The sequence below is a fragment of the Trachypithecus francoisi genome, unplaced genomic scaffold (genome assembly GCF_009764315.1).
Source record: "Trachypithecus francoisi isolate TF-2019V2 unplaced genomic scaffold, Tfra_2.0 Contig01461, whole genome shotgun sequence".
In the NCBI taxonomy this organism is placed as follows: domain Eukaryota; kingdom Metazoa; phylum Chordata; class Mammalia; order Primates; family Cercopithecidae; genus Trachypithecus; species Trachypithecus francoisi.
Window position 1 is genome coordinate 13,859,122 of NW_022681433.1, and position 25,113 is coordinate 13,884,234.

The 25,113-nt window shown below is 43.4% G+C and overlaps 1 protein-coding gene across 1 annotated transcript in view; it reads right to left on the reverse strand.

Moving 5' to 3' along the window:
* The window catches only part of MTUS2 (microtubule associated scaffold protein 2), a 459,381-nt gene that overhangs the window by 50,959 nt on the left and 383,309 nt on the right, over positions 1-25,113 (reverse strand). The window contains 1 exon segment of the mRNA XM_033236324.1: positions 17,770-17,836. Within this exon segment, the coding sequence (XP_033092215.1) occupies positions 17,770-17,836 (67 nt within the window).

A 25,113-nucleotide genomic window follows, 5' to 3' on the forward strand; every position in this document is an offset into this window, starting at 1 on the left:
ATCTTATTTCTTGTTTTGGGTGGTGATTACACAAATGTATTCATAGTGCAAACTTATCAAACTGAACATTTAAAAAATAAACAAACTAAAAACAACAAAAAGAATAGTCTTTTTTTTTTTTTTTTCTGAGACAGAGTGTTGCTCTGTCGCCCAGGCTGGAGTGCAGTGGCATGATCTTGGCTCACTGCAAGCTCCGCCTCTCGGGTTCATGCCATTCTCCTGCCTCAGCCTCCTGAGTAGCTAGGACTACAGGCCCACCCACACGCTCGGCTAATTTTTTTTTTTTTGTATTTTTAGTAGAGACAGGGTTTCACCGTGTTAGCCAGGATGGTCTCGATCTCCTGACCTCGTGATCCGCCCGCCATGGCCTCCCAAAGTGCTGGGATTACAGGCGTGAGCCACCGCGCCTGGCCTAGTCTTTTATATTTATCCACATATTTACCATTTTGACCATCTTAATTCTTTCCTATACATCTAAGTTTCCATCAGTTTTAAAGGATATTTTCTCTAGATATAGAATTCTGGCTGTTTATTTTTTTTTTCTTTCAGCACTTAATACAAATGTCATTCCACTGCCTTCTGGGCTCTGTTCATTTCTGTCATTTACATCCTTGTTCCCGTAAATGTAATGCATGTCTTCACTAAGCGCTTTTTAATATTTCCTCTTTATGTCTGATTTTCAGCAGTTTGGCTCTGATGTGCTTAGGTGTGGCTTTCTTTGCATTTTCCTGCTTGGGTTTCACTTAGCTTCTTGGGTGTTCAGGTTGCTCTTTTAAAATCAAACTCAGGATACTTCTGCCCATTATTTCTTCCATTTTTTTCCCCCTTCAATCTCCTCTCTCTTGTCCTTCTGAAAACTCAATTACACATCTGTTAGACCTGGGCGCTATAGTCCCACAGATCACTGGGACTGCCCTTTTTTTTTTTTTTTTAATTTTTTCTCTCTTTTCTTCTGATTGGCTAATTATCTGTTGATCTATCTTCAATTCACTGACTCTTTTTTCTGTAGTCTCCAGTCTGCTTAAAAGCCCATCGGTGAATGATTTATTTCAGAGGTTCTGTTTTTGGTTCTAACATTTCCATTTGGTTCTAATAGTTTTTATTTCTCTGTTGTGCTCCTCTACCTGTTTACTCATTACAGTCCTCTTTTTGTAGAAGTGCTAGAGCGTGCTTATAATAGCTTTTACGTTTTCGTATCTGCTAATTCTAACATCTGGGGCATTTCAATGTCCATTTCTTTTTTTTTACACAACTTTATTTTTATTTTTATTTTGAGACAGGGTCTTGCTCTGTTGCCCAGACTGGAGTGCAGTGGTATGATCATGGCTCACTGCAACCTCCACTTTCTGGGCTCTGGCAATCCTTCCACCTCAGCCTCCCAAGCAGCTGGGACTACAGGTGTGCAGCACCATGCCCAGTTAATTTTTGTACTTTTAATAGAGATGGGGTTTTGCCGTGTTGCGGAGGCTGGTCTCGAACTCCTGAACTCAAGCAATTCACCTGCCTTGGCCCCTCAAAGTGCTGGGATTTCAGGTGTGAGCTAACATACCTGACCCTCAATACCCATTTCTATTGACTACTTGTTCCCTTGATTATAGGCCTTGCGTCTTTGTATGTCTATTTTTGTTGATGCTCAACACTGTGGATGAGGTAGTGCAGGGAATCTGTATGACACTGTCTTCCTTTAATGCGCATTGAGTGTGTTGTTCTGGCAGACAGTTTACTTACTGGATTCCTTTGATTCTGTCACACATGGTTTTATTCATCTTTCGTGCTAGAGAGACCCTTGTTCTAGATAACGGTCATTCTACAGACCGGCCTTTCTCAGGTCTCAATTGATTGCTCACAGTACTTGGTGAGAATCTTCCCCCCAACTGGGCTGGAATTCCCATATTTCCCAGCACTGCACAACCGGTGGAACCTCCACTCAGCACTCACACCTGCCTCAGCTGCCCTCTGCAGGCCTTCTGAATATGTGCAGCCTACCCTTCCCCTAAGATCACATGGGAACCCCCCATGTAATCGCTGGGGCCCTTCTCTGCTCAGCTTACTCCTGTCCAGTGCTCACCCCACTAGTAGCTAGGGGAATTCCTAGTCACTTCAATTGCTCTGTACTCTGGTGTTTACCTCTTCCGCCAGCAAGATGGCGGCCGCAACCTGCACACCTCCCGCGCCCAGGTTTGGTGAGCGACCCCAGGCAGTAAGCTGGGGCTAACAGGGGACTGACTCATTTCATGTGCTTCCCTTTTTCCAAGGATTACAGGCTATGGTGTCAAGCGTGCAGTGCTTAGAAACAGTTGCCTCATGTTTCGTCTGTTTTATAGCTGTGTACTGGTGGTTATCACAGTCAGTACCAGTTATGCTATTATGGCTAGAAGCAGAAGACAAGGCATGAAGAGTTGAGAAAAGCTTCCGGTGATTCTAATAGGATTCCATCTCCTCCCGTGGGGATGTCTAAACACTGAGGACCTAGAAAAGAAATCAGTATGCAGATAGCTCCTCAGGGATATCTCGGCAAGATGCCATTAGTATTGATACACCACACGACTGACTTTGGTCCACTGAGCAGCCACTGATTACAATTTTGCCTTTCTAAAATTGATCAAGTGTAGGGAAGAATCATTTGTTCACTAACTCCTATGTTTCCTTAAAGCTCAGCAGTTTCCTTTCTACAGCCTTTCCTCGACCCCTGACTGGGTAACAACCCTCCTCTAAACTCCCAGACCACTACTACCTTGCTCCCAGGTGGGTCTGCCTATAAAAAGGCATATTTCTCATTGTAAATTAATACATTGGTAATTTGGTTTTCTATATCATGCTTCAGTAAACTGAGTTAAAAGTATTTCCCTGAAAGTCAGAACCATTCCTGGTGTACTAACAAGGAAAATTTAAAAAGCTGGACCACAGAGAATCCACTAAGGTAAGCGCCTGCACTTAGCTGCCAGCCCGGTCTCTCCAGATGGCACCTCACCTGGAATCATCTTTCTGACTGGCTAAACTCTGACCATGTTCTTCATCAGGACCTTTGTAAATAGAAAACAGCTGTGTTGAAGAGCCCTGGATCTTCATCAGATTCATACAGAAATTTAGGTTTCAGTAGCAGTGACCTAGTTAGGTCTTTACATGATTACTTGCAATGCAGAATTGGTCAAGTTATCATCTTGTTCAACAGAATTAACTTTCTTTGGCTGAAAAAGTGCAATTCTTATCAAAAAGAGACTTGACTACTATATAAACATACACTGCAATTTATATATTTGTTCGAATCATCTGCCAAATTAAGCAAACAGACTGATGGTACATTTAATACCTAACCATGGCCCTGGTGGTATCAGTGGTTCTTTGAGTGAATCAGGCTAATTCAATGGCTTAGACATGACCAAAAAAAAAAAAAATCAAATGTTAAAAAATCTGCCAAGAATCATTTGAGCCTCATATCCCAGACACCGGCCCTGCTTTTTATTCAAGCAATAGTAAGTCTCATAAACACAAACTCATTTGCTCTACTCCTCCTGCTTAGAGATAGCCATATGGAAAGAGAACTGTCTTCACTGTTTTTCCTGTTTCCCAGTAGAGAGATTAAGTCAATGTTGTCATTAATGCTGTCTCTAAAACTGATCAAGTGTATGCAAGAATCACTTGTTCACTGACCCCTACATTTCCTTGAAGCTGTTTTTCTCCTACCTCCTTTTCTGGACCCCTAACTGGGTTACAAACCCTCCTCTAAACTCCCAGACCACTAGCACCTTGCTCCCTACACTGGATATGAATGACCTGCTATGTGTCTGTCTCTCCAGTACACAGGCATTTCAGGAGTGCAGAGCCCTGGTCACATCTTTCTTTTCCTCCTGGCACAGTAAAGGGTACATCTGTGTTCAATAAAGTTTATACAATGAAGCAGCTGAATTCCCCATATTCATCGTGCTAATCCCTGGGCCAGAGGCTTAACATACCATGAAAAATAAGAGGCAGTCCCTGTTCACGAGAAACTCAATTGAGTCGATTATGTTTGCATAATTTGCATGTGATTGTCTGTAATTTACAACATATATTTTGCAAATGCTCTTCAGCCACTTCCAAGTTAAATCTATAACACCTTACGTCTTTTTCTTGCTATTTATTATCTTCTCTCAGACACCAATTTAGATCTTACAAAGCGAAGGCGGCCTGATATGGTTATGGTGGGAAGAGATAAGGATGCAGCTCTGTTCTTCTTAATAGGTATGAGATTTGGGGTTTGCTTCTATTCTGTATAGCCATGATGTATTTACTGTGAAATTGATGGTGGTATTATCTCCCTTGCCTATCTCCTACTGTTGTTGTCAGGATCAAATGCACTAATGTGTGAAAGAGCTTTGTAAACTATACACCACTATTCAAATATTAGATTTATGGAGTCCTAAACCAGTGGAGGCAGCTGACTCTGTTTCTGGAAGCTGCTTGTCCCCGGGGTGACTTAGCGTTTGCCCTTGGTATTGGAGCTATTCTAGCCAGTCAGTCCAGGTTAGTTAAAGATTAAACTCACAGATTTAAAAATATTAACATTAGCAGGCACAGTGGCTCACATCTGTAATCCCAGCACTTTGGAAGGCCGAGGCAGGAGAATCATTTCAGTCCAGGAGTTCGAGACCAGCCTGGGCAACACAGTGAGGCCCTGTCTCTACAAAATATATATATACACATATATCTACAAAATATATATATACACATATATCTACAAAATATATATATATATATATATACACAGGTGGGTGTGGTAGCATACACCTGTAGTCCCAGCTACTCTGGAGGCTGAGGCAGGAGGATCACTTGAGCCCAGGAGTTACAATTGCATGTCTGCACTCCAGCCTAGGTGACAGAGCAAGACTCTGTCTCAAAAATAATAATAACATATATCAGAAAAAAGTTATCTCTATCTTTATTCATAAAAGAGTAAACATTTTAAAGGGTTACAAAACAAACACCTCCACATAAAATAACCAGAAAGTGTTAGGCATATAGATGTAAAATAATTTTATAAATATCAAAAAATACGTTGCTGCCAACTGGAATGAATCATTTTCTCAAAATGTAGCAGTTTTGTGAAACTGTAGCTGATAATGTATTTTCCATGGCAACCAACCCTAGTCTCTGGTACATTTAAGGGAGGTTGCAGTATTGATATTACTGTGCATGGGTAAGCACCTGTTTGGAATAGAAACTAAAATGACTTTAGAAAATTACATTTACTGGAATAAAATCTAATCATGGCAGTTGACATCACTGGTCTGAAATTTTCCCCGCTTAGAACTGATGTTATTTTCCTCTAACAGGGGCAGGTAATTCCCAGGCCTAGTCATGCTGAGTGGTCTACTGTGCAAGGAAATCAGTAATTTTATTGGAAGCTACACTGTCACTCTCAAATTTCTGACAGTAGCCCAGGCATGGTGGCTCACGCCTATAATCCCAGCACTTTGCCAGGCTGAGGCGGGCAGATCACCTGAGGTCAGGAGTTTGGGACCAGCTTGGCCAATATGGTGAAACCCCGTCTCTACCAAAAATACAAAAAAAATAGCTGGGTGTGGTGGCACACACCTCTAATCCCAGCTACTCAGGAGACTGAGGCAGGAGAATCGCTTGAACCCAGGAGGCAGAGGTTGCAGTGAGCTGAGATTGTGCCACTGCACTCCAGCTTGGGCAACAAGGGCGAAACTCCATTTCAGAAAAAAATTCGGACAGTACACTAAACCTACTAAATCTAAACCTTCTTTCAAACAACACTCCTCACCTCACCATCAGCTTACCTACGAAAGAGTCTGGTATATATTTTGGGTGCCCCCTAAATTTTGCTGGCAAATTGAATGAGAAAATCCAACTCTGCTAATCAAAGAGAATTTTGCATTCCATAGATTTTGGTATGTTGTGTTTTTATTTAATTCGAAATATTTCCTAATTTATCTTGTTTCCTCTTTGACCTATGTATTATTTGGATGTTGTTTAATTTCCAAATGTTTGGAGATTGTTTTTCAGATATTTTTATGTTACTGATTTATAGACTATATTATAGTCCAAAACATTTTGTATACTTTCAATTATTTTATATTTGTTGAAGTTTGTTTTATGGCTCAGAATATGGTCTGTGTTGCCAAATGTTTCACATATATTTGAAAAAGATGTGTATTCTGTTGTGTTGGATACAGCATTCTATAATGTCAGTAAGGTCAAGTTGGAAGATAGCGTTGTTCAGGTCTTCTACAGCTGACTGATTTTCTGCCTGCTTGTTCTATTGTTAGAACAAGCAGTGGAGTTAGAGCAAGCAGCACTGGAGTGCTAGAGTCTCCAACCATAACTGTAGATTTGTCTATTTCTCCTTTCAGTTCTATCAATGTTTGCTTCAGTGTTTAGAAGCTCTATTGTTCGGCATGTAGGTATTTGGTATCATTACGTCTTTTTAGTAAATCAACCTCTTTGTCACTATGTAATGGCCATCTTCACTCCTAGCAATATTCCTGGATCTGAAGTCTGCTTTATGTGATATGAATACAGACACTCCAATATTCTTTTGATTGATGTTAACATAGTATATATATTTTTTCATCCTTTCACTTTTAACTTATTTGTGTCTTTATGTTTGAAGCGGGTTTCTTTTAGGCAGCATGTAGCCAAGTCTCGCTTTTCTTTTTTTATCTAATCTAACAAACTCTGTCTTTTAGTCGGTGTGCTTAGAACAGATATTTTTATGAATCAGAAAACGTACATTCTTTTTGTGATCCCAAGGTTGGTTATTTTTTCTGCTGGTTTCTTGGTTTCTTAATTTTGAGTCAGCTTCTTTAAAGCTGGGCAAGAGAGGCGACAGCAGAACCTAATCTGAACTGTAAGGGAATTAGCACATACTGAGCACCCAGTATTCTTCCAAACATTCTGCTAGATCCTTGGCCCTCACCTACCTCATACCTACATATGACAGGACTACTATCCCCATCTAACTGTTGAAGCAATTGAGGACCTATGATACAGGGTGCTAGTCACATTCTCCCCTTCTTCCATAGTAATAACATAATATCTGGGCAAGGTCACCAACAGGAAAAAAAGCACATTTCCCCAGCTCCATTGTGGCTAAATTTGACTTGTAACTTAGTTCTGGCCAAAGAGATGTATAGTCAAGTACAGTTCCTGGACACTTTCCCCCAGAGACAGCAGACCCACTTTCTCTGCTTCTTTGTTCATTCCTTCTTCCAGCCTGCCACCTGCAACACAGATGTGATTGATGACTGTCACACCAACTGTCACACTGGACCACAGTCGGGGGGGTATCATGGTCCTCCTCCTTGCGGTCTTAGGACAGTGGCTGTAAGGAGCCTGGGTCCCCAAGGACGGGGAGCAGAACCACAGCTGCTCCTCAGTGCTCACCTTTTGACTCCTATGTGAGACAGAAATGAACAGCTGCCTTGATTAAGCTACCATTATTTCGGGATTTTGTTATTCATGCCTGAACCCAATCCTAATGCATATAGTCTAGGACCAATTAAATCACACTGTGTTATAATCCATGTTTGGACAGATTTATACTAGCATCTATCATGGTTTTGTGTAGAAGTCATATGGAGTTAGGAGTAACAACTATTTTATTTTGTTTATCTGATATTTTAATTTACCAAATTAAAAATTGGAAAAAAAAAAAAAAAGCCCCTTGGTGGTCAGGGTGCAAATGCTGTGGTGAACTTAGATACTGTATGTGGGAAGAATTTAAGACTATTCTCCGACACCAGCTGTATGCTGTTAGGAAATCACTTACTCTTTCTGACCCTCAGTTTTCTTATGTATAAAATAAGGATACCAACGCCTACTTTACTGTTTGAATAAATAAAACATGTCATATGGAAGGGCTTGGAGGTACCAAGCACTGTGTAACTATAAGGGATTATAATCATTAAGACCAGAAGATAATTTTTTTGGATAACCATGAATGGTAAATCATCTCACAAATACCTTCCACTGTATGTGTGTGTATGTGTGGGCTGCTAGTCATAAATGAGAGCATACTGAAAAATGCATGCTAGTCAATAACTTAAGAACATAATAAATAACAATTCAGTGCTCACTGCCACAAACTTAGATTCCTACCATACCTTTATATCAAGCTCTCAAAATTTCTTCCTACATCTTTATTTTATACTATAGAAAACATTCAGGTATTGTTTTGCTATATTCCAATAAACTGACCTTAATCAAAACAGATTTAACTATTTGGATTTCTGTACAATACCTGAGAAACTCTGCTAGAAAGAGTGCTTTAGGCCAGGCATGGTGGCTCACGCCTGTAATCCCAACACTTTGGGAGGCCGAGGAGGGCAGATCACTTGAGGTCAGGAGTTCGAGACCAGCCTGACAAACATGGCGAAACCCCGTCTCTACTAAAAATACAAACACTAGCTGGGCATGGCAGCCCGTGCCTGTAATTCTAGCTACTAGGGAGCCTGAGGCACGAGAATCGCTTGAACTCGGGAGACGGAGGTGGCAGTGAGCTGAGATCATACCACTGCACTCCACCTTGGGTGAGAGCAAGACTCCGTCTTAAAAAAAAAAAAAAAAAAAAAGAGCATTCTGTTTTTCAACTATATTCCATTTGTAGTATTTTTAAAGTGTTCAGAAAAGATAAAAAAAGCAAAGTCCATCTTAAATCTGAACCCAGCAGGAAGATGAAAACCTGTGGCCTGGCTTGGGTGCGGACACTGAGAACAGAGGCTGTCACAAGCTCTGAAAAGGGCACAGGAGCAGGAGGCAGCTTTGTCTAGCAGTACTGGGGACTGGGGGTAGCTGCAGGTGAATTGGGCAATACCTGGGCAAGGTCACCAAGGGGAAAAAAACACATGTCCCCATCTCCATTGTGGCTAAATTTGCCTTGTGACTTAGTTCTGGCCAATGAAGCCAGCAGCTGGGGTGATTGAGAACTTCAAAGTTAAGAGCCAATTTCACACCACATTCAGATAGTCACAGCTTTGAGCAGCCCCAGGGAAGAGTATGACGGGAGTTTTGCTGGGGAAGCATCATTGGTTCATGCACATTTCAACAGGCCTTCCAGTCTGGCCGGCAGGGCAGCAGGGTTGGCGAGGGGTGCCAGCCGGAAGGCTCCATTGTATCGCCGCTGCATTGCATGTTTGCTGTCTGGTGGAGTTTGTTTAATTCATATTGATTTTTAAGACTCAGGTTTTCTAATAAGGCAGTCACAATGCGACTATGATGTCATTTTCTCTCTCAGCTTGGCTAGGGAGAGAACCTTAAACATCCACCTGATGGCAGTAAACAAAACGTGAGGTATACGATCTCAAAAGGAGATAATCCTTTCTGGGGAACAGCATCTTATAAACCGATTTCAGTGCTTACAAATACATCAGGGCTCTACAATGATTCAATATTCGACTTTGGAATTTGGAGTGTGGTGTTCCATCAGAAAAATCAAGGGTCATATTTTATTTTCTGGAAAATTTTTAAATGTGATAAAAAATCAAATATTAAATCTATTTCTAGCATCTTTGCTCTTCCTCCCTGGGTGTGGTGCTGGACTCTGGTTTCCTGAGGATCCAAAACACCCTTTAATCCCCACAACCACCACCACCTGGGGAAGCCTTTTCCAAGGACACACCCAATTCCCCAAAACCCCACAGACAAGAGCCATCACCCATGGAGGCTGAGTTGAGGATGAGATCCTTTATGAGCAGCATTTTTAAAAAACAAAAATGGAGGCCACAGTTTATATACCCCAAGGCCAACGACCTAGAGCCAGGTAACTGAAACTTAAGTCACCCTGATTTCCCCAAACAGACAATTATCCTATCCCTAAACAAACACACAAGTAAGCTTTTGGTCGTTAAAAGCATGATTCAATGAAATCAAACCAATCAGGTACAGATGAATCAGCTCAAACAGCGCTATTTGCCTTAAAAAAGAATATATGACAGCCAATCAGGAAAAAAGTCAAAATCTTTATGCTCTAGAAATTGTGCTGCAACTGCTGTAAAGTTGAGCCTTAGTAGCAGTTTTTGGTTTGAGGTCTCCCAGTTCATGACGTATACTTTTGTATGCATCATATACTCCTAAAATTCTAACTTGATCTGATTTCATTTTTGACACCAGAGTGCCCTGTCTCCAAGGAAATATATGTTCAGTATCCCTTATGTGAAATGCTTGGTACCAAAAGCATTTCACATTTCGGATTTTTTTTTTTATTTTGGAATATTTGCATTATACTTACTAGTTGAGCATCCCTAATTTAAAAATCTGAAATCTGAAAACATCCACTCAGCATTTCTTTTGAGCATCAGGTCAGTGCTCAAAAGGTGTTGGATTTTAGAGCATTTCAGATTTTGGATTTTTGAACTATGGATAATAAACATGTACAAGGTAACACAAACATGAGCAAATTCAGCCACTCCATGGGGACTCTACTCTTGAACCACAAAAGGTTCTGTCGTAAACTATACCCTGATACACACTTGGATATTATGTGTCTCTTCTCATTTGTGTGTATGTGTGTGTGCATGAGAGGGAGAGAGAGAAGATTTAATTTCCTCTTTATAAGACAACCCTAGCAACACAAGATGAAATCCACCGTAATCTTTTATCTTGATTTACAGAATAAATATCCAACACATTTTGCATTATAGATACATTTGGGACAAATGTAAAATCCTCCCAAAATGATCAGTCAATGCTTTGGAGAATATATTCCCAAGAAAATAACAAAAGAGGTAAAAAGTAATTTGCAAACACTATACTTGTTGCATAACAACAAAAATGGTAAAAATCCAAATGCTCAAAGAAAAGGAATGAATTGTAGTTTATCAGCACTATAGAACATTTTATGACTATGAAATGACAAGTATGAAGACTCTGATACACAGAGAAACAGGGAAACACTCGTTCTGTCCTTAGGTGTGCAAAATGGGCAGTGCCTGCAAGTGATCATGGCAACCACTGTCCCAGGGCGGATTTACGGGGGGCAGCAGGTATTGGGAGGTGCTCCATGGTTGTGCTCTCCTCCCCCGCTCACAGGCATCTATTTGCATCTTAGCATATGAGGTCCACAGTAGATAGCACCTCTTTCACAGAGCCTTTAATTGTAAACTCTTTGAGAAGATGAGCCGAGTCTTATGCACCACAGAATCTCTGGTAGTAAGCATCAGGTCAATCTAGCCCATACAGCACCTCTGTGCAATCTGGGGAAAAAGTGTCCCTTCCTCTGAGTGGCAGCAGCCTCATGCCAGGGCACAGGGCTTGGTGGTGGCTGCAATATGGATGCATTTCAGCCCTGACCCAGAGGGGTGCCCCTTTAAACAGTATAACCTACCGCACCACCCATGGTGACCCTGACCAGCCTGTGTCTGGTAAAAAGTCGGTGCTCAAGAAACAGCTGTTGGATGCACGAATGGACTGAGATGAAAGAGAACGAAGTTTTCCTTTGGTGCTTTTGGCACATGTCCCAGCGTTAGCCAAGATCTTTGAAACAAGTCTGTAGACTGATCTCTAAAATGCAAGGGATAGGGTACTGTCACTCTGGTCTGGACTAGCCCTAAACTCCTGACTTCCCTGTCTGCTCCACACAAGGTGCTCAGAACCTCGCTAAATGAGTGAATCATTCTCCATGACTGTAGGACCGACCTGGTCTGGATATGGTATAAAATATATTTGGTCCTTCTCCCCAGTTTCTGGCACAAGTCTCTAAAATGCTTGGAGTTTTTCGAGTGACAGGATTACCTTTTGTGACTCATAATGATCCCCTTTCAATCACACCTGAGTTTATGCTAATGGCGACTTAGGGTAGGGTCCCTACTTGACTTTAGGATGGGGCTGGTCACCAGAAGGAACAAGTCATTAGAGGATTGGAACTTTCAGTCCCACCCACCGACCTCCAGGGAGAGGAAGGGAGGCTGGGGATAGAATTATATAAACTCTTTTTTTTTTTTTTTTTTTTTTTGAGACAGAGTCTTGCTCTGTCGCCCAGGCTGGAGTGCAGTGGCACAATCACAGCTCACTGCAACATCTGCCTCCCAGGTTCAAGCAATTCTCCTGCCTCAGCCTCCTGAGTAGCTGGGATTACAGGTGCCTGCCACCACGCCTGGCTAATTTTCTTTCTGTATTTTTAGTAGACATGGGGTCTACTGGCCTCAAACTCCTGGTCTCAAGTGATCCACCTGCCTTAGCCAAAATTATATAAACTCTTGAACGTGATTCAACGGGCTTTGGGGTTGGTGAGTATACCAAGGTACAGGGAAGATGGTGCACCCAGAGGGCATGGAAACTCCCCACCTCTCTCCCTGCCATATACCCTGCTCTATGAATCTTTCTAGTGAATTATCAAATCTAAGGCGGCAGTTGTGGGAACCGCTGAGCTTATAGCAGATTGGACAGAACCTTGGGTGGCCGCTGAGACTTAGGACTGGTTTCTGAGGTGGACACGGTCTTGTGGGACTGAGCTCTCAACCTGGGGGTCTATACTAACACTGGGTCCTTGGTGTCAGAACTGAATGGAATCACTGGACACTCAGCTGATGAGGAAGAATTGGCCATCAGTATGGAGAAAACTTCCATGCCCTGGGCATGCGAAAACAGCACTCACTAGGGCATGTTGTCAAGGTTTACTTGTAAATCAATTGCCAGGAAATTCCTACTTAAAGACTACTGGAGATTCTCTTCCAGTGCGTGAGGACACACATCAAGTCTCTGGTAGAGGGCACTATGCCAACTACGGACCTTCTAGAAGATTCAGTCGTGATACCACCAGAGATGTCACAAACGGGAAGGTATGAAAGGGCAGTGTCTGCAAGTGTGCCGGGGATTGCTTTCCACGCCTTGCTCCCCAAAGTCCATCTAACCAGGAGGGTAGCTGACTTGAGAAGACTGAGTCCCCCAGGCAGACGGGCAAAGGCGAAGGAAGGAGGCAGGAGTGAAGGAAAGCGATATCCTTTGCCATTTCTCAGGAGCCAGGCCAGCCTCGGTATAATCTCCAAACAGGTGAAATTTGTCTTTCGCATCTTCCTTTTCTGCACCTTTCCCCACCCACCTGTGCTGCTCTTCCTTGGCCTGCCTTGCTGCCCAGGGCCCCCCATGATGGGATCCTGCCCTCCCAGGCCTATCCCAAATGATGTACTCCGTGCCTCAACCCTGTCCCTGGCCCAAATCAAACCCCCTGTCCTTCAGTGTAGTTCACTGAATCTCCAACTTCACGGTACTTAATAAGCACCTGGGGCCTTTAAAAAAAATGGCCTAGGCCTCCTCTTCAAATGTTTTGATTCTGTTGCCTAGGGCATCACTGCAGGTGATTCTAATATGCACCAGGCCTGTGAACACAGACAAAGCTGATTCTGACCAGACGCTAAAACTTTTTGTTTTTTGTTTTTTTTTTTTTGAGACAGAGTTTTGCTCTTGTCACCCAGGCTGGAGTGCAATGGCACAATCTCGGCTTACTGCCACCTCTGCCTTCTGGGTTCAGGTGATTCTCCTGCCTCAGCCTCCTCAGTAGCTGGGATTACTGGCACCTGCCACCACACCTGGCTAATTTTTTTTTTTTTTTTTTTTTGAGTAGAGATGGGAGTTTGACCATGTTGGCCAGGCTGGTCTCGAACTCCTGACCTCAGGTGATCCACCTGCTTTGGCCTCCCAAAGTGCTAGGATTACAGGTGTGAGTCACTGTCCTCAGTCCAGATGCTAAAGCTTTTGATTGCATTTATTCACCTCAAAAGTTTGGACAATGGATGAGTACTTATTAGTGGAATTGGTGGAATTTAGGGCAGCAGTTTAATGGATATGAAACAGTTTAAGCAGCAATTTTTAGATTTGGGATACAGGACAGCCCTGTTCTGGAATCTGCAATAAATACACCTAACTATTCTGACTTTCTGCACCTTTCTCCCTTCTTCCTTGTCTGAATTCAGAGCCTTAGAAATTCCATCTCCCCCATGTCCCCCCACATCCCTCCACCTCCAGTTCCCATTAGACTCAGCTGACAACAGCCTTAACTTAGGACAGGGCTGGTGCTAAGGTGAAGGGACTGGCCACACTACTCTCTCTGGGCCACCCGTAAGCCAGGTGTGCATGCTCAATGCTCTTCTCCCAAAAAGAGAATACATTGCACGTCAAGACGCCAGAGCTTATGCGCTTTATGGTTGACAGTTGATCCCCACATTCCCCTCCGTCTTTGTTCTCTCACCAATGCAATCTCAGCTGCGAACTGGGTGCTTGCTGCTGAAGTGTGTGCTGGGGATGAAAGCTGGGCTGAAGGAACCAGGCAGTGGTGCTGCCAAGGCCTTCCGCCCTCCCTCCAGTAGCTTTTTCATCTGGCAGATAATTCTGGTTCTATTCTTAGCACTTAGGCAGAAATCAAGTAAGACTTAAACCCAAAACCCAATGTAATCCTTGTGTAGTGCCTGCTGCATTTAGAAGCTTCGGGAAAGCACAGAGAGAAACAGCCTTGCACTTGGCACACCCAGCACCCAACCCAACTGCATCAGGGGACACAGGGCCCTCAGAGCCAAAGCTTGCCCACGGGGAGTGCAGAAGTCTCTCCAGGGAGAAATTCACCCTGGGGTGGAAATTTCCATCTTTTATCTTTGGGTTCAAGGTGCTACACACCGGATAGTTAGGAGAGTCACTCTGACAGAGTGCTTCATCAGCACTATCTTCTTTAACTGACTTTCCATTTTATGAAGGGGAACTTGTGGGACACAGAGGTCTACCAGCTCGTCCCACCTGAACCTAAAGCCCATGCTCAGAACTGCCAAGCCCTGGAACCCCCTAGAAACTCATCTATTTCATAGAGAAGCATAGTCAGGAATTGGCTTCTAGCATTTCAGGGCTACAAGACTTGACAGTCCTCATATAATTCAATGCTTTTCTATCATTCCCTTAACTGAGACCAACATATCTTGCTAAGAGAGGAGGAAAGGCGGCAGGAGCTATACATTACAGGGGGTAACACGGCACACTTTTCTAGCTGAACCATAACTTATCGGCATCTTTCTGTTCCTGAGTCTCTGAAGACTCAACCTTCCTCATGCTCAAGTCTCTCGGCCACTGAGGGCAGGGAAGTGTCCCCAGGCCTGTGGTTTGCAAACTGTGTGCTGAGGCACCCTGGGCCACTGTGGCAAATCACAGTGCACTGCAGGGTTTCTTCTATTAATATTCCCAAGGGAAATACACCAATGCTGCCTCCCTGGGGGACACCATGCGAACTCCTGGTTTGGGGGGTTCAGAGTTTTGCCATTAGCTCAACATTAGCTCACACTTCATCCCCTTTGATATCATATCTTTGCAAAGCTGAGGTTTTAGCTGCTGCTGTGATAAAAAGTATGCAGTGAAAATCAGTGTGAAACAGGATACAAGGATAGACTTATCCAATCCGATGCCAAGGTCTGAGAAGTTGTGTGGGGCCCAATCACAAGCAAGTCATTGTGGTTCCTTAAGAATAAAAGAAAAATATATTGCTTTCTTTACATTTATGTTCAGTTTTTCAAATGGCCACAAAGTTGTTAGGACATACACACTTAAGTGGCTTAGACCTAACTCCTTAATAAATAGAGCTGCGAGGTATTTATTTGGCCTTCAGACTGTGAAAAAAAGGTTACTGAGACACTGTGGTCACTGTGAATTGAGAATTTTGGAACCTCTACCCTAGGCCTCTGAGCTGTCCTGCAGTGTCATCAGGGGCCATCTCCAAGAGTCTCTACCTCTACAAGGTAGAAGGCAGATTCCGGTAGGGGACAAGGCAAGATCTCCTGGCTGTCTCCACCTCCACATCCCCTGGGAACTGACCTGAAGGCCAGCAGAGGTGAAACCTGCTCTTTGGCAGCTTCGCTGAGGAGCAGAGGCCTCAGAGTCACCTCCAACTGAGGGCAGGCCCTAAAGCGGATGGGTGCAGAGGGGGGTCTGCAGTTCATCAGGTAAGGAAGGAGGAACTCCTTTTTGATAAAGCTGTTTCCATCAGTGGGGAAGGAGGCAGAAGGTTCTTCTAAAGGAACCATGGGAGTCATCGAGGAGGACGGCTCTCGTGCGCGCGCGTGTATGTGTGTGTGCATGTGTGTACAATGTGTGCATGCACGGGAGGGCAGCCAATCACATGGGACCCACGGCTCCATGGCTGAATGGTGGTGAGGACTTCCTTAGAGAAGAACGGAGATAGTCCCTGGCATTGGGCAGGGTCACCAGTGAGTGTACCAGGAGTTTCCCTTCAGGAAAAAGTGGGGGCCACTCTCAACACTGGTCTTTGAGGCCAGATGTGAGCATCTGGATCATGAGGGGGTGGCCACACTGGTGAAGAAACTCAGATGGGGGCACAGAGCCTTCACCCATGGCGGCCTTGGCAATGAGGTCATCACTGGAGCTGTCCCTGTGAATGCTGCTTGGGGTGATACCCAACAAACAGAAACAAGGCTCAATCTCCACGAAAACAACAACAAGGGCAAAAAGGAAGGATGAGACTTTTCCAGCAGGAGTCTTTGGGGCATGGGGCCCCTTTCACCCCTCCCGCTCCTCCTTCCAGCCAGGTCAGACACGGCCCTCATGGCCCTCAGCTTCCCAGGGCTCCTCACACCCTGCCTTTCCTAGCTGACTCTGTCGGAAGAAGCTTGTATCTGGCGTCAAGCCCTGGGCTTCTCCTGGCCGGGGAGAAGGGGTGTCCGGGTGTAGCAGTAGTCAGGTCCTGCTGCTCTGGATCACACACCAGCAAGGCTGGGAAGGGGCCTGTTATTTGTTGTTTTCCCACAAGCACCTGCTGTCCTTAGAGAGGAGAAGAGACCACTGCAGACCTACTTTAACGTTAAAAGAAGTCACAGAACTCACAGGGGGAGAAAAAGGAAACATTTTAACAAAAGGAGAGAGGAATACAAAGGGTTGGGGAAGGCTATGCTTGGATCTCACTATTCTGTCCACTATACACCTGAGGGCCTGTGGTCCCCGGGGAAGTCCAGCCTTCTGCCTATCTGCATGGCTGGCTACATGCCAAGGACACCTGAGATTGCTCCAATCTCCTCACGGAGGAAGCCACACCTGCACACGGTGGCCTGTTCCCAGGACCACACTAGATGTAGGAGAAGTGCTCACTGATAAAGGCAGTAGTGGGCAATGGGAAAAGACCATGCGTATTTCAGCTTTGCTGACTCATTCCTGGGGAAAAAGAGTAACAGATGGTCACGAGGGAAAATGGGATCAAGCAATGAGAACATGGCAAATATCTGGTCCTGTCCTTGACCTACAGTGAAAGCCACATCCCCAGCGTTGGGGATCATTTTATTTGTAAGGTCTCTATGGTCCAGACTGAACCAAACCATTTCATCAGCCAAAGATTAGAAATTTCAACATGAACTCTCATATTTTTAATCCAACCAGATTTGTGTTTTTGACCTTGTTCTAGACCACAGAGTATTTCACAACGGGGTAGACAGTGGCAGGAAGCCATGGAACACCTGCGTCTTACAGACAGCACCTCATTTTATCAGAGGGGACCCAGATGGATCAATGCAGACTGGTGTATGAGCTGCCGTCTGCAAATAGCAGAGTCAAGGACTGATGAGTTCCACTGTGAACTGTTAGGAAGCTGTCTTTGTAACAGCAGAGACGTGAAAATTATGGTTCCCTGCTAAGGCCGCAGCAGCCCACCACTGCGCCGGGCAAGACACTTCATTCATCTAGGCAGGTTTGCACTGGCTTATTACAGGAGGCGTCATTGCTTTTGTTACACATTCATAGGAATCAGGAAAAGACATTCTTTATGCTCCTCATTTGCAATGCCCTACTTACCAACTTCATCCCTGATGTTTGCAAGTTCGATTGACAGCTCTTTTTCTTTCACAAGGGCACTTTCACTCTGAAAAAACAAAACGGATACCGAGAGTCCCCTAGTTTTATGCTAGATAAGCACTTTCACATGATTAATGAATGAATCGTATTAAGCAAATATTTATAAGTCTAGTCCTTAAGGAGATAATTTTCACATTATATAAGCATATAAAAACTTACAAAGTCAAGTCTGACTCATTCATTTGTATCCCATTCAAATGGCAAAGCTTGCATTATAATATTAATAACACCCGTGGTTGTGCTTTTCTCTGGATTACGCTCTTGTATATCATCCTGCAATAATTCTTTGCACATTTATGTCCCATGCATTAATCTATTGCCATATATTATTATACAGTGTTTATTATTATCACTACTATGAGATTTCCAACCATTACAAAAGTCTGTGCCATATTTCTCTGAGGGCCAAATGCTTGTTTTACCAACTGTTTTTTACACTTACCCTTTTGTCCATACATGATTAGCTACTTAATCAATAATAAAGCTCAGGACAGAAGGCTTAGCATGAAACACTTCTCTTTGTAATATGACCAACAACATTTAAGGTTTCCAAGTTTTCTGTTCCACTGTCAGCATCAATAGATGAAAAAAGAGGAAATCTCAAGCTTGAAATACCATTTAGTGCAAAAAATGCACGTATAACTAAATGACTGCTAAGTTGTTTTCAAATCAAAGTAGGGAAGTAGTTGAAGATATGCTGAATTTGTAATCTGCGTTACTGAGTCACCGTAAACAGCATATTATGATTTTATTACTCACAATTACCAGAAAAGATGTGCTACATGAATTCTCTTCAAATCTGAGATACCAAAAATACAGGCCTTCAAAGAAAGTCTCTGTCATTCTGTGGCATAGACTCTCAAAGCAAACTGATTTCCAGAGAGGGAATTTTGAGTAAAATGTGGACCAAATACCTAGCGTGAGTATCATCGGGGCCTTGAGAATATTCTTTCTTCCTTAATAACCATTGCCTTTGGTTTCAGCGCCTCTGAAGGACGTGTGCGGACTGTGACCAGACCGTTCTCACAATACTGTTTCCGGTGTGCTGTTTTGAGACGCGGGTAACAAGTGTGCTGCTTTGGGTTGGTGGGAGGGTCTCAGGTTATCCAGAGGGCATTTGCTAAGCTGTGTCATAATATTCATCATGTCAAAAATAAAACCCTATTTTCATAATACACTGAGAGCTATTTTCATCACAGGAGTCAAAAATTATTAGCTAACGGTTTCCTTAAGAAAATGCAGCAATAGATCTGTCCCTGAGGGAAATGGGCCCTGCTACAGTCTGAAGGTATGTGTTCCCCTCAATCCCCCTAAAATTCATGTTGAAATCCTCACCTCCAAGCTGATGATATCAGGAGGTGGGGCTTCCGGGAAGTGATCAGGTCATGAGGGTGGAGCCCTCATGAATAAAATTAGAGGGATCCCAGGGAGCTGCCTTGCCCCTTCCTCCATGTAAGGATACAGCCAGAAGGTACTAACGTTTACGGGAAAGTGGCCAGCACCAGACATTGAATCTGTTGGAGCCTAGATCTTGGGCTTTCCAGCCTCCACAATTGTAAGAAATAAATTTCTGTTATTTATAAACCACCTGGTTTATGATATTTTGTTATAGCATCCCAAAGAGACTAAGATAGACCCAACGGACACCTCCCATCTCATTTCTGAAGTTCTCTCCTTCCATCCCAGTCCATAGCATCCTTGTTTTCCCTGAATTTCAAAGCTAACAGTTACATCTGAGAGCATGTATTTTCTTGCCTAATCCTACTCTGTATCTCAATATTCTTACTCTAACGCCACACCCACGGTGCAGGGTTGTCATGAGGATTAAATTAATGTATGTGATGTAGTTTGTGTCCAGCACTTAGCAAGCTCATACAAGTGTAAGTTGTTATTATATTTCTGTTTCCTTGTATTTCATTTGCAACTGGATAACATCCTATATATAACAGGTGCTTTTCCATATTAATTATCTAAATGCATTTAGAATTTCCATATCAGTCGTATCCTTTTTTTTTTTTTCTGAGACAAGATCTCGCTCTGTCACCTAGCCTGGAATGCAGTGGTGTGATCATGGCTCACTGCAACCTCTACCTCCCAGGCTCAAGGTATCCTCACACCTCAGCCTCCCAAGTAGCAGGGACTACAGGTGCATGCCATCACGCCTAGTTAATTTTTTGTATTTTTAGTAGAGACGAGGTTTCACCATGTTGCTCAGGCTGGTTGCAAACTCCTGGGCTTAAGCAATCTGCCCAATCTGTAGCTGCCACAGTACTGGGATTACAGGTGTGAGCCACCATGCCTGGCCTTATGCTCTGTTTTTGTAAGCATCTTCCTGGCCTGCCTTGATTTTGCTTAATTTTTGACGTGATTCAGAGATTGGAGAAGCCAGAACAGGGAACATGTTCTAATCAGACAGATCACAGGGATTATATGCTCATTCTAACAGCAGCATAATATGGCCAGATGACAATCAATGTGTTCCTGTAGGTTAAGCAAATTTGGTATTTTGGAGAGCGCTAATTTCGATATTGACCCTGAAATAATCTTAAACTAGTGGAAAAACTAACTTGCTTTTACTGTCAAGAATAATTTTGAATACTCACATTCTCTAATTCCTAAACACAGCCAGATAATTGAAATAGTATGCTTATCAGTCCAGAAATAGCATTACACAGCATTCACTCTCGGAGCAGTGAGAGTTGCAAAGACTTAGACCGGGCCAGGTAGTGAACAATCAGAACATAACAAAAACAACAAATGAGCTCTAATTTCTAACTCAAAGCCAACATTTCCCTCAGCTCCCTGTCATGGCCCCTGCTGGACGTTAACAGAGTCATGCCCCAGGGATCTCTCACATCATAACAGACCAGTTCACACTCCCAGCCACAGAAGAATCAGGCCTGTGGGGAAGCAGTGGCCAGAAGGCCCTATGAGAGGGACAGGCCTCTTAGGTGTGGTGCTGACTATGAGGGAAACTGCTGATGAAGACCTTCAGACTTGAATCACTTTGCTGAAAAGCTAATGCTGATACTTTGTGGCCAGGCCTTCCCCATCCATCTGTTGCTTTAAGAGAAACACAAATAAGACTGATGGAAACCAAGTGAGAACTGGAAAAAAAAAAAAAAAGGCAAGTAAAGAAAGGAAGGAAGGAAAGAGATAGGCAAGGAAGTGGAAAGGAAATAGAAGTGAGATTAGAGACCTTGTACCATCTCCATTTTGGGAAGCAGAGGCTATTAAAACAGATCACGAAGACCCAGTAAAAATGACCTCGTCCATCCTTTTGCAAGTTCAGGCTCTAAAACCAGCCAGTTCCAAACTATAGTCATTCTATGGCTTACCGAGGAAGAGTTGGCTGCCAAACATAAGCAACAAACCTGATGACTAAAATGTCAAGGAAAAGAACTTAACTCTGGCAAGTTCCGGCTAAGTATTATTTACTAATTACTACAGGTGATTCATGCTGTCCAGCACCGAACACTCTCTGTAGTCCAGGCACAATGTTAGGTAAGCCCTTTAAGTCATTTACTCCTCGAGACACTGTCCAGAGCATCCCAGGTTTTATTTCCCTTTATGGAGGAGGAAACTGGGGCTCTATGGTGAAGTGGGTGGCCCCTGCACAACCCACCAGGAAATGGCAAAGGCAAGAGTGTCCACCCAAAGTCCACACTCTTCATCAAACATGAGCACACCAAGATTTCCCCTCCTAGCCATACTTAGATAGAAGCAACAAGATCCAAATTGCACTGAGCCTCGGCTTGGATCTGAGCACTTATTACCAAGAAGCTTTTCATGTCTGACTGGGAGAGAGGCAGGGTCCGCTCCTGACTACTCTGTCTCAACGGAACAATGCCCTGGCTGCATTCACATCCCACTCCACAGCCTGAACTGCCTGTCTCTGTCCTGGATGTGGATTCGTGAGTTGCATATTAGTCTGTTTACAGCGTCTGGACCCATTTCCCCATAGCCTACTTGGGCTATAACTTCTGAGAGAGTTTAGTTTTCCCCACCAGCTTCTAGAAGGATGCTGTCTCATGACCTCTGAATATGTTGCTGCTGAAGATGCTGGCACAGCTCAGCTCTGGCTCGCTAAGGCCAGCCTGTGCAGTTTGGCGACAGCCCTTCTTCCGTAAGTGCTTGTTTTTGAAAGGATATCAGCTCTTCTAATTTATGAATTCTCTGCATAAAGTAAGTTACTTTTTGCTTTCTGCAAGCCAAACCAGAATGACGTAGTGCTACCCTGCAATGAAATGAGTCAATAGCTGTGACTGCAGGAACACTGTTCCTTAGGCAAGAGTGAACTTAAAGGAATCTTCCATTCACTGTTCTTTGCCTCAAAAAGTTATTCCTCCATCCATCATGGTTCAACAGAATCCAGTGTGATCTTGCAAGGCCCATAGGTTCTGTTGAACACCCAGGACTCCCTTGGAAAGGATCTCAAGTCTCTAATCCCCTCTGTTGCCCAAACTATGCCTGGTCTGGGTGATGACACCGTGGGTTGACTGAAATATGAGCAAGACCTTCTCTGAGGGCCCAGGGTTAGATCAGTGCCTCTCTAAACAGGGGATGAGTGGAAAATTCCCAATGAGTGCCAAGTACATGAGCTCCTGTTTTCACTCAAGAGGGCTAAAAATAGAACTCAGCGTTAATCATCCAAACTGTCCTGGTGATATAGTCCAGAAATTGCAAAGCCTAACAAGGCCATCCCTCTAAAATTTCTGTTTATTCTATGACAGGCTTAACTGGAAGTTGATACTTGAAGAACATTTATCTAAGCCCAAAACCAGCAGCTGTGTCTTCTTAGCTACCTCTTTTATTTGGTCATGTACCGCTCTCCTTTGCACGCTGAGTTCTCCATTCATTCTGGCATGGTCTATCTCTTTATTCATAGATGAAATGCAAGACAAGCTACTCCCATGAAACATCCAACTCACTCCCTGTACGTCTTGCCCTAAACATACCCCTGCAAATCTGCTACAGTGAAGCCTCCACTTCTTTTTAGACATGGCTCCCAATCTAAGACTTTTCACAAACTCGCGAGGATACTGCCTTTCACTTTTCCTTGCTAGAGCAGCCTTGCAGAGCAGACAACCCACTAATCATCCCATTAACCTCAAGCAATCAGATGTGTGGCCAAAGCCCAGGCCAGCCTGCCATACTCTGTTATTTTAACATGCGTGCTCAATGGGCATTATCTCTTCCGATGGTTGATGCTACCCCGTGAAGCTGGTGGTAATGGGAAGTGAAAACGCCTGTCCTTGTTAGCATCATCTGTGTGATTCTATGCTTGCGTATCAGCCACCTGTGCCACTCCTCAAATTACAAACCAACAGAACAGCTATTTACTACTAAAACTGAATGCTGGGTAAATCTGAGGTACTTTCACCCCAATTCATCCAGAAATAGGAAATGTACACCAAATAACACATACTCACTGAGTGCCTACTATGTGCCTGGCAGACATTTCTGCTCTCAAGAAGCTTGACTTCCAGAGAGTCAGTAAATGGATGAACAATTACAGAACACTGTGGTCTAACACAGCAGGGCAAGGCTGTCTTGGAGATTTAAACTGAGAGCAGCAGGATATGCAGAGAGCACCCCAGGCAAAACAGCATCTGGGACTTTTTGGGAACTTCTGTCAGCCCATCAGACAGGCCCCTTTTCCCTCTAACATTCTGCCTCTGGTCTATGAAATTCCTGGCAGGAACTCTTGGTTGGCTACAGGCGTACTGAGGACAATTTCATAAAACTCACTGCAGATTTTCATCAGCTCCTTGTTACCCACCTGATTTTTTTTTTTTTTTGAGACGGAGTCTCACTCTGTCGCCCAGGCTGGAGTGCAGTGGCGCGATCTTGGCTCACTGCAACCTCCGCCTCCCAGGTTCACGCCATTCTCCTGCCTCAGCCTCCCGAGTCGCTGGGACTACAGGCGCCCGCCACCTCGCCCAGTTAGTTTTTTTGTATTTTTTAGTAGAGACGGGGTTTCACTGTGTTAGCCAGGATGGTCTTGATCTCCTGACCTCGTGATCCGTCCGTCTCAGCCTCCCAAAGTGCTGGGATTACAGGCTTGAGCCACCGCGCCCGGCTCTTGATTTTTTTTTTTAAAAGAAAATACATATATATGTTAATTTAAAAATATATATGTAAGCCCAAAGACTCCCAGCTAATCTTTCCTATATTTTTAGCCTGCTCTGAAATCCGTGCGGATCAGGAAAATCCAACCCTGGGAGCTGGGCCATTTTTTTTCCCAAGCTAAACAATCGAACCACAACAGGAAATTAAATAAGAGATCTATAGAATTCTGGTATTTGAGGAAACATCCAGATCTTTTAAAATTGTGAATTAAAAAAATTCAAATGTGACATGCCGGCACACTAAATTGCAAAAAGGTTAAAGCTTTTTTCATGCTTCTCAGAAACATTATTGCTTTTTACCCAGGGCTCCGTGAGTTTAAATTAGGGTTTAAAATCAACATGGTAGAACTTCGTCTTCAAAGGAAAACATTCTCTTTTGTATTTCAAAATGAACCAGCTGCAAGATTACAGCAACAAAACACAAGTATCTGACTTGTTTTCATACCACCTTTTGTGGCTATCGCACTCACTTTCAATACTAATATTATGAAGATTGGCCAGATCCATAACATATAATAGCTCTGTGGAAAAATCCCATGGGAGGTAGACTGACCTTTTGTTTTTCATTTCAGTTATTATAGCTTTAAAGCAGCATTGATACTATGCCTTGAGTTAATCAATAAGTATTATTTCTTTCACATATAATTAACACCAGAGTCTCTGTGTTTTTGTATAATGATCTGCTTTTCTGCTGTGAAATGAAATTTCATATAGGCTTGTCAGAAACAAAGTATCCTTCCCATTTAATACTCTTCAATACATTTCAGTGCCTACTTGTATGAAAAACAAGCAGAGTCATACCATACATTAGAAAAAATCAAAATGACTACAAATGCATAATTTCAGCCTTTCCCTTTGTGCATGTGGGGAAGAGACACTGGGTAAAAAGACATCTAGCTCTCCCAAGAGGCTGTAGTTAATAAGGGAATAACACATCAGACCTGGATTACTGATGAACAATGGGAAAGGACAGAGATTAATGGGGCCAAGGAGAAGAAATGCTGATCCAAAGAAGTCATGCTGGGAAATTCTGGTCCCAGAGTAAGTGCAGCAGAAAGGAGAATTAGCCAGTTGCCTGCGTTTTAACCCATGTGTGTATCACTTAAGAAGTTTCTTGACCTTTCTGGATTCTATCTTCCTCTAATAACCCTCC